The sequence below is a fragment of the Oncorhynchus mykiss genome, chromosome 19 (genome assembly GCF_057628025.1).
Source record: "Oncorhynchus mykiss isolate SJ-2025 chromosome 19, ASM5762802v1, whole genome shotgun sequence".
Lineage (NCBI taxonomy): Eukaryota > Metazoa > Chordata > Actinopteri > Salmoniformes > Salmonidae > Oncorhynchus > Oncorhynchus mykiss.
The window spans coordinates 14485155-14495741 of NC_143040.1; the positions used below are offsets into that span (position 1 = coordinate 14485155).

The 10587-nt window shown below is 44.9% G+C and overlaps 1 protein-coding gene across 1 annotated transcript; it reads left to right on the forward strand.

Moving 5' to 3' along the window:
- The first annotated feature begins 711 nt into the window (after positions 1-711).
- On the forward strand, positions 712-10223 carry LOC110497278 (uncharacterized). The gene is made up of 5 exons (XM_021573308.3): positions 712-2347; positions 3901-4037; positions 4422-4637; positions 8372-8444; positions 8548-10223. Exons 1-5 carry the CDS (start codon positions 2053-2055, stop codon positions 9735-9737), a joined length of 1911 nt encoding a protein of 636 aa, XP_021428983.3. The 5' UTR covers positions 712-2052; the 3' UTR covers positions 9738-10223.
- Positions 10224-10587: the final 364 nt, after the last annotated feature.

A 10587-nucleotide genomic window follows, 5' to 3' on the forward strand; every position in this document is an offset into this window, starting at 1 on the left:
TTCATCTTAAGATAGCTAGGTCGGACAACCACATATCACAGACAAGTAAAATGTTTTAGCGATCAGCAAAGTCAGAGCTAGTAGGAGGGGAAAAAGTGAAGAGCGAGTGTTAGTTCACGAAAGACAATTATGGGAGATTCTGGAGCTTTTTCCACCACCAACAACAGCACCAAATGATGGAATTTCTCGAGGAAGAAATGTCGCATCCCTCCAGTAGAGTTCCAGACACTTGTAGAATCTATGTCGAGGTGCATTGAAGCTGTTCTGGCAGCTTGTGGTGGCCAACACCCTATTAAGAAACGTTGGTGTTTCCTTTATTTTGACAGTTACCTGTATATTCTCACATTGCGTCCAAATTAAATCAGGGAGTTGGAAGGAAAGGACATGTTCCTATTAAAAGTACAGGGAATTACCGCAGACCAATATTAGTTTTACATGTTTTGAGGACAGAGAAGCTTCAGATTTTCTTTGTCCATGAGTTGAGTCAGTAAAGGAGCAACTTCCTTCAATCCATTTGATCAATAATGTAGCCTCGTCACTTTTATCCCTACCCACAAGTAGATACTATAAAGTATTACCTCAACAACCTCGAACCCAGGAACATTGAATCGGTACTGGTACTCCTTGTATATAGCCTCGTTATTGTTTTAATTGTGTTACTATTTACTTTTTTATTTAGCAAATATTTATATTTTTAACTGTACTGTTGGGAATGGGCTCTTGAGTAAGCATTTCACCGTAAGGTCTATCTATACCTGTTGTATATTTGGAACATGTAACCAATACAATTTGATTTGATTTAGTAATAGCTGAGTTATAATACACCTGTATTTGTTTGGAGAGTTTTGTAGAGCTCATGCCCGTCGACTTAATTCCTCCCTCCTCTTTTCAGGCCAAGTGTCCCCCTGACGCTCAAAACACAGAGTGAGGGAGAACTGTAGGATCCAGGTCCAAATTGCTATATTTCAATGTCCAACCGAAACCGCTTTTTCATCCCCAAGGGTTACTCTCTAACAGGTTCCCTAAAGAGGGAAGCAAGCCCCCTTCCTGAATTTCAACAGGCTCCACTTCTTCATCGAAATGTATAGAAAAGCAGCTGCAACAGCTGACATCAGCCAAGAGGCAGCTCCGGTGCAGCCACTGCTTCAAGGGCTCCTCCCACAGCCGCCAGCTGAAGATGCATGAGAGGGTGCACACCGGAGAGAAACCATTTCACTGTGTCTACTGTGGGAAGTCCTTCACCCAGTCCGGCAACATGAAGAAGCACCACCTCGTCCACACTGGCGGAAGGCCACATGACGTTGGGCTGCCTTGAGTGTTCCAGGGTGAAGTTTCCCCAAGGCACGAATCTAGGATATTCTTCCTCTCTCCCAATCCTAACCTTCAGGTTGTGGAAAATAAAATAATAACTGACCTAAGATCAGCATCTAGGGGAAAATTCACACATCTCCACTTGGTGTAATGATAGGCACGTGGTGTGAAAAAACTCCTGGCCCTGGTCGTAAGGAAAAAAGCTCCACACTTCTGGGGTTTTCAAATAAAAACTTGGTCCATGTGTTAACAGTGTGGAAGTTTTCCACATTGAACACTACCCTCTGTGTGTAGTGGTTGAGTTTTCAGTTCAACTGGCTTGATACTTGGTCCAGAGTGGACTGTTAATGTATATTATTAAAGGTGAAGATTTTAAACATCCTCATGAATTTGTATTGGTGCAGTGATGATCCAAAGTACAGTAATACATTTAAAAAATCATGAAAATTCATGAAATGTTTACACGAAATAGCATGTTTCTTTCGTAGGTACAACATTGTTGTAGCACTCCTGTACGGTAGGTGGCGGTGTTAAACTTTAAATTATACAGCCCAGCATATGATTACATTACTGTGACGAGGAAAATAAAGCTAGCTACAATCAAAAGCTATCTGTCGATGTTTAGCTTCTGGTATGATTGTATTTGTTTTACTAGATTGCTAGATACCTATATATCGTCATAATATAGCAAACACAAAGACTGTTTTCATATTGAAAAGGGGCCAAAAGCGTCGGGGGACAATGTCGGGTTCCGTGGTCGAGTTCCAGGCGCAGATAGCCTCAATCATGGAGGTGCTAGCCAACGCGGCTGTAGCCGAAATCTGCAAAGTTGTTGACGATGGCTATGCTGTTGTACATCTGGAGATGTCCCAAAGCCACAAGGAGAACGAATTTCTCCGGAGGAATATGAAATTGATGGAACTTCAGATCGCTAGGTTTCGGGCTGAGAGAAAGTTTTCAGAGGGGTCCGTCCACAATCGCTTCCATGGAATACGCCTCATAAACAGACACAACCATCGAGAGACTGCAACGACAGGTTGGTGATGATGATGAATTTGACAGTGTGCACATAGACTAAATTACATGAATCTTCAATTGATCCCATCCATCAATTGTGTTTTACAAAGTTTAAAGCAAACATAATACATCCATGATTTATGTTATGTCAAAACATTTAGGGCCCAGCATGCTTACTTTGTGCTGTCAACACAGCTAGGATCCCTCTAGCTCTATATACACATTACACACGTCATGAACGTATTATGCTTGCCATGTTCTTTGTAAAAAGATAATTGATGGATGGGGGCATATAGAAAGTGATCATAATTTATTAAACTGTCATATACTATATATATATATATAAAGGTATGTGGACACTTCTTCAAATTATTGGATTCGGCAATTTCAGCCACACCGTTGCTGACAGGTGTATAAAATCGAGCACACAGCCATGCAATCTCCATAGACAAACATTGGTAGTAGAATGGTGGTACTGAAGAGTTTGGTGACTTTCAATGTGGCACCTCCATAGGATACCACCTTGGCAACAAGTCAATTTGTCAAATTTCTGCACTGCTAGAGCTGCACCGGTCAACTGTAGGTGCTGTTATTGTGAAGTGGAAACGTGTAGGAGTAACAACGGCTCAGCCGTGAAGTGGTAGGCCACACAAGAACGGGTCAAAGAACGGGAACACCTAGTGCTGAAGCGCATAAAAAATGGTCTGTTCTCGGTTGCAACACTCACTGCTGAGTTCCAAACTGCCTCTGGACAATACATCAGCACAAAACTGTTCGTCGGGAGCTTCATGAAATGGGTTTACATGGCCCGAGCAGCTGCACACAAGCCTAAGATCACCATGTGCAATACCAAGCATCGGCTGGAGTGGTGTTAAGCTCGTTGCCATTAGACTCTGAAGCAGAGGAAACGCATTCTCTGGAGTGATGAAACACTCTTCACCCTCTAGCAGTCCCACGGGCGAATCTGGGTTTGGCGGATGCCAGGAGAACGCTACCTGCCCCAATGCATAGGGCCAACTGTAAAGTTTGGTGGAGGAGGATTAATTGTCTGGGACTGGTTTTGGCGAGGCCCCTTAGTCACAGTGAAGGGAAATCTTAACACTACACCATACAATTATGTTCTAGACAATTCTGTGCTTCCAACTTTCTGGCAAAAGTTTGGGGAAGGCCCTTTCCTGTATCAGCATGACAATTCCCCCATGCACAAAGCGAAGTCCATACAGAAATGGTTTGTTGAGATCTGTGTGGAAGAACTTGACTGGCCTGCACAGAGCCCTGACCTCAACCCCATCGAACACCTTTGGGATGAATTGGAACGCCGACTGCGAGCCAGTCCTAATCGCCCAACTTCAGTTCCCGACTTAAAGCAAGTCCCCGCAGCAATGTTCCAACATCCAGTGGAAAGCTTCCCCAGAAGAGTGGAGAATGTTAAAGCAGCAAAGGGGGTATCAACTCCATATTAATGCACATGATTTTTGAATGAGAGTTTTGACGAGCAGGTGTCCACATTCTTTTGGCCATGTAGTGTAGTTCTAATTATTATTATTTTTTAACCTCCCTTATTATTTCCAGGACCTACTTGGCAAAGCAGAAACAGACTTTCCAACAAGAGTTTTGGGAACAGCAGTATACCAAGAGACAGACAGCCCATAGACGTGGACCAAGAGGATGTCTCTCCATCAAAGCATATGGATGCCACAAGTGATGAGGTAAGTTCCAATTTTAACAGACGATTTTAGACTGTCACAGACTTATGTCTGTTTTAGTCTCGGACACCAGACACTTCCTTCCGCCTGGGGATGAGGTTATGTCTGTATAGACGTGTATGTCAGCACATTATAACCAGAGATGTTTGCAGTTAGTAAAGTAATACTCTCTATACTTTCAATGCATTTTTGCACAAACGGTTTGTAAACGCTCACCCAGAATACAAACGGTGGAGTTTACCCTCCACTACACCACTGATTAGAACACAATAACAACAAGACAACTACTATGAATTTCACTAAATCCCATGTCATGCCCATATCTCCATTCAGTAGATAGTGTATGCTCTGTCTCACTCACTCATCTCTCCCACTTAACCCCATCAGCAGTCAGCAGAGACAGAGGAAGGGGAACCAGACCTGCTGATCATCAAGGTGGAGGGAGAAGCAGATGACCAGGACTCTAGATTCAGCCACCCAGCTAGAACAGTGGAGGGCAGCAGAGAACTAACCACCCAACCGGCTGCAGCCACCACAGAAGACCCCGCCTTCCAGTCCAGTGGCCCCAGAGGCAACAACAACTTCAACAACACCGCTTTGGAGGTCAGTGGATCTGACCTCATCTTCCTCCAATCAGAAACAGGGAATGTGAACCAGGGACCACAACAGTTTACAGGACTTGAACCCAGAGCAGAGGGGCAGAGTCTGGACACTAAGTGTGACATGAACAGGGACCTCAATCTCCTAAGAGATTCTTTAAACCAGGTGTGGAGAGAGGTAGTAGCGACTGATGGTGGCGCCTCTGCTGCTCACACTAAAGTAATGGACCTAGGGAGTGGCTCAAGTGGGCCTAGAAACACAGACTAGCTCAGACATAGAAATGAGAAGTGTAGGGTTAGAAAACCACAGGTTTTCCCCCATGTCATTCCATTCCTCATCAGAACATGTGATAGTGATTGACTCTGTATCCAGTGGCCAGCAGGTAAATATAGATTTTGAGTGGGGTCAGGTGGGTACAGCTACTGCACCACAGGTTAATGGGACTGGAAATAAGCAGGGAGTGGGAGTGTTTAACAGAAACGCACCAATGATTCACACCGAATCAATGAGAGACAACATGACGCAATTCGGTCCTCAGAGATAAATACAGGCATGCATCTTGACACAGGAAATGTAGGTGAGGCCAACAAAGCTAGTTGGTGTTTGTTGACAAGCCTCCATATACACTCTGAAATACCAGGATGAGGAGCTCAACAACCAGTTCATACCTCACTTCCTGTTGGTATTTTAGACCAAGCACGACAATTTCATCTCACTTGATTAATCTCACCACACACAGTAGACTATGCACCGTAGAACAACCGTACAGTTTCCCGAACTGCCATGAGAGCGGCTTGCGGCAGCACGCTGTTGTCCACACCAGGACCACACCAGGAAGCGGGGGTTCGCCTGCATCTTGTGTGAGAAGAGCTTTGTGTGCGCCAGGCAGCTACAAATGCAGCTGAACGTCCACACTGGGGAGAAGCCCTTCAGTTGTGCACATTGCGGACGCAGGTTCTCCCACTCCAGCAATCTGAAAAGACATCAGAAGCTTCATCATTGAGAACTGACACAGAAGCAAGAGATTCCTATTGAAAAAAGCTGTTATAGCAATATCATGAGTCATATGTTTGCCTTAGTCTATCTATTGCATGTTAAAAAAATGTTTTATCATTTGTTACATTTTAGTAATTTAGCAGACGGTCTTATCCAGAGCGACTTACAGGAGCAATTAGGCTTAAGTGCCTTGTTCAAGGGCACGTCGGCAGATTTTTCACCTAGTCGGCTCTTACAGAGCGCTACAAATTTGCAAAACTTATGACATGTTACGAATTACGATTTGTGTTGGCTAACGTTAGCGAGGTGATAGCTGGGTTAAGGTTATGAGTTGGTTAAAAGGGTTATGGTTAGGGGAAGGGTTAGCTAAAATGCAAAGTAGCTAAAGTTGTCCATAATGAGTTTTGAACACTCAACCTTTCGGTTGCTAGACTTTTGCGTTGTTCACCCACCCATCCGCGCCGACCAACCACACTCCTTTAATTTTTGCCTTAAGTAACCTTCTTTCTTATGTAACTATACTAAACGTAACATATATTCATTTGAGGGTCACAGATTTAGATGTACTATGTTACATCTAGTCTATGAGACAAGGCTGGTTTATCACTCACATTCACTTTTAAGGTTGATAGTGGTTGTTTTCTCATAAGAATACTGCGTGCCTCACAACGTTATAGCAGATCCTGCATTTGTACTGTGAGAGTGAAAAACTGTCCTTTTGTACCAATTTGTTCATTAAATCCTATAATTCCCTCAATAAATAATATTTTTCAAATAATTATGGTGCTTCTTATTTATTTTATATTTTTACCCACTTTTTCTACCCAATTTTGTGATATCCAATTGCGATCCAATTGCGATCTTGTCTCATCGCTGCAACTCCCTAACGGGCTCGGGAGAGGCGAAAGTCGAGTCATGCGTCCTCCCAAACCAATGTGTCTGAGGAAACACCGAAGTCAGCCTGCAGGCGCCGGGCCCGCCACAAGGAGTCGCTAGAGCGCAATGAGCCAAGTAAAGCCCCCCAGCCAGACCCTCCCCTAACTCGGGCAACGCTAGGCCAATTGTGCGCCGCCCTGTGACTCCCGGACACGGCCGGTTATGACACAGCCTGGGATCGATCCCGGGTCTTTAGTGATGCCTCAAGCACTGTGAAGCAGTGCCTTAGACCGCTGTGTCACTCAGGAGGCCCCTCATGGTGCTTCTTGACCGTAAATACCGTTTATTAGGTACACCCATCTAGTACTAGGTCGGACCCCCCTGTAGCCACGAAGGGATGCACCTGGTCAGCAAAAATGTTCAGATACGCTGTGGTGTTCAAACGTTGCTCAATTGGTATATTCCTGTGCCAGGAAAACATTTCACCACCTCCACCAGCCTGTACCGTTGACACCAGGCAAGATGGGGCCATTGACTCATGCTTCTTGTGCAAAATCCTGACTGCCATCAGCATGACGCAACAGGAACCAGGATTTGTCGGACCAGTGCTAGCCAACGTGGCTGTAGCCGAAATCTGCAAAGATGTTCACGATGGCTATGCTGTTGTACCACTCCTCAATTGTCCAGTGTTGGTGATCGCGTGCTCACTGGAGCCGCTTCTGCTTGTTTTTAGGTGATTAGGGCTTCAATAGCCCGTCCGTGACAAGGACCGACGAGTTGTGCGTTCCCGAGATGCCGTTCTGCACACCACTGTTGTTCCTCGCCGTTATTTGTCTGTCTGTGGCCCGCCTGTTAGCTTGCATTATTCTAGCCATTCTCCTTCGACCTCTCTCATCAACAAGTAGTTTTCGTCCACTGGACTGCCGCTGAGCGGATGTTTTGTTTGTCGCACCATTCACGGTAAATCCTAGAGACACGGTTGTGCGTGAAAGTCCCTGGAGGCCGGACGTTTCTGGGATACTGGAACCGCGCACCCGGCACTGACAATCAGACCATGCTCAAAGTTTCTTAGGTCGCTTGTTTTACCCATTCTAGCGTTCAATCAAACAGTAACTGAATGCTTTGATGCCTGTTTGCCTGCTTTATATAGCATGCCAGGGCCACCAGACTCACTGTCTGTAGGAGCGAACCATTTTTGTGAAGGGGGTGGTGTACCTATTAAACTCACATTGACGTTGACCCTAAATATATATTCTCACGTTGACCCTAAATATATATTCTCACATTGACCCTAAATATATATTCTCACATTGACCCTAAATATATTAACTTAAGGGGGCTGAATAATTTTGCACGCCCAATTTTTCAGTTTTTGATTTGTTAAAAAAGTTTGAAATATCCAATAAATGTCGTTCCACTTCATGATTGTGTCCCACTTGTTGTTGATTCTTCACAAAAAAATACAGTTTTATATCTTTGTTTGAAGCCTGAAATGTGGCAAAAGGTCGCAAAGTTCAAGGGGGCCGAATACTTTCGCAAGGCACTGTATGTATTCTCACATTGACCCTACATAGTGTATTCTCACATTGCTTACGAATGAAATCAGTCAGTTGGCAGCAAATTATGTTTTCCTTTCAAAAGTACAGGAAATTATTGCAGTCCCAATTTTAGTTTCAAATGTTTTGAGGACAGAGAAGCTTCAGATTTTCTGTGTCCATGAGTTGAGTCAGTAAATTAACATCTTAATTCAAGCCTTCAGATCAATATTATAGCCTAGTAATATCTGAGTTATAATAGACCTGCATTTGTTTGAGAGCTTTGTAGAGCTCATGTCTGTCTACTTAATTCCTCCCTCCTCTTTTCAGGACAAATCTACTGTGGAAGGGGAGAGAGACCTCCAGCCATGGAAGAAAGAAGAGGGTCTGAGGGAGATGCCAGGTAATGATTTATGGGTTGCTGTAATGAAAAATGACATACTGATTGACAACCTCATTGTTTTATTTGACTACATATGACCATCATGCTTTTGTTGTTTCTTCAGGCACTGATAGTGGCCACAGAATGACAGACCCAAACACACCGACCTCTCTAGACACGGACCAAACAGAGCTCACTGAGCAGCTCAGAACCAAACACAGCATAGTGACTGTCAACAGATCAGACACTGTTTTCAAGTCAGACCCAGAGCCTGAGAGCCTGAGCCAGGTGCTCCAACTCACAGGTCCAGGACCTGTTGCTAAACAGCAGCGCAGCCTAAACCGCGAGAGACCAACCGATCTGCCTGTAAACTCCCGTAAGCGAAGAGGCAGTGATATAGCGAATGATCGGCCGTCTTGTTCTAGTTATGCTGCCGAGACAGTCTCAGGAAGCCCCTCGCCTCTCAAAAAGGTGAACCCCATTCCCCCACTTCCTCAGATGGTGAGGGGTGAACACGAGAATTCCCAGGGCAGTTCAGAGGTCAAGTCTGAGGTCATAGTTATTGACCCCCTCCATGTTGACGAGGGGGAAGATGGGGATGGCACGCCCTCGTCGTGGAGTCAAGGTGACATCATGGAACCCAGGCGTCATCAAGGAGGACATAGTGAAGCAGATGCCATGCTTCTCGGAGGACATTTGAGTAACGCTTATCATCATCATCATCATCCTCACCCAGGTGTCCAGCCAGCAGCGAGACAGAACTCATCTGACAATCACTTCTACACCATCGGCTTGGACGGCGCATTCAACAACCGCCTCGGCACCTTTCAGAACCCCGCAACCACCGCCTCTGCTCCATTGGACGAGGGAACCGGGGAGCTGCAGTACCCCACCTGGGTGGATTTTCCTGGGAGCGCCCCCGACACCCACCTGGGCGACGTGACTGGGACTCATCAGGACAGAGCGGAGAGGGAGAAGTCCTACAGGTGCACGTTCTGTGGGAGGGAGTACCCTCACCTGTGCCAGCTCAAGATGCACCAGAGGGTTCACACGGGGGAGAAACCGTACGAGTGCGCCCTGTGTGGGAAGCAGTTCAGCCAGCTGTGTGGCCTGAAGCGGCACCAGAGAGTACACACAGGGGAGAAACCTTTCAGATGCGCTCAATGCGGGAAACAGTTCTCTCATTCCAGCAACCTGAAAGTGCATCAGAGTGTCCATACAGGGGAAAAACGTTTCCACTGCACCCAGTGTGGAAAAAACTTCTCCTTTCTGAGCAATCTGATAAGACACCAGGCAGTTCACGCAAGGAAATGATAGGTTGTATCGATTTGTTGTGTTGATTTAGGATTGTGTTTTCTGAATTGATTGGAAATTGAATGAGGTGTGTGATTGCTCTGGCTACATGCTGCAACTCTGAATTTTTCGACTTGATAGTTATACACGTGTTCAACCAGTTAGCAAGTGGAGGATTTCCAACTTTCCCAGTTCCGACAAGCACCTACACGCGGCATTAAAGGTTGTTACCTGTTCTTTGTATTCACTATTATTTTGTATTCTGGAGCAATTTGTCAAACTTTTTTTTTTTAAAGAATGACTCGATGTTTGCTGCAGATTGTTATATTGGTTCAACATACAGTAAGTATCATGTCTATAAAGTTAAACTTTTTATTATACAACTTCCTACAGTATTTGTGTAGTTGAAAATAATCAGGCCAGAATAAGATTGTCACAAGGAACATGCTTGTGTTAAAGTTAACGTTTTTTGTGATGTTTTGAGAAATAAACCAACTCATGGGAAATGAGATGAACATATTTTGTCTTTGAGAATAACGCATAAAGCTTTATCATCAGACGGTAAACTGTGATCTCAGTGTTTACGCCCTCTCCGGAAGTAGATGGTTTAACCCCGGAAAAGGGTATTGCGCGGGTAAGTTTGTTTGCTAGCTAGCCTGCTTAGTAAGGTTGGCGTCATAGCAATCACAGAAAAATAAAGTGGTGACAGCTGCATAGAAGTACGGTATTTGACAAGAGTTAAAGGGTATATTGGGAGGTGGTGTCCCGTCCCCCCCAGGCCGTTTGCATGGTGTACTGTACTACCCGATAGGATCATGTAGTGGAATGGTAACGTTAGTGGGTTTTTAATGAGTGTAGGTGACAGCTGCAG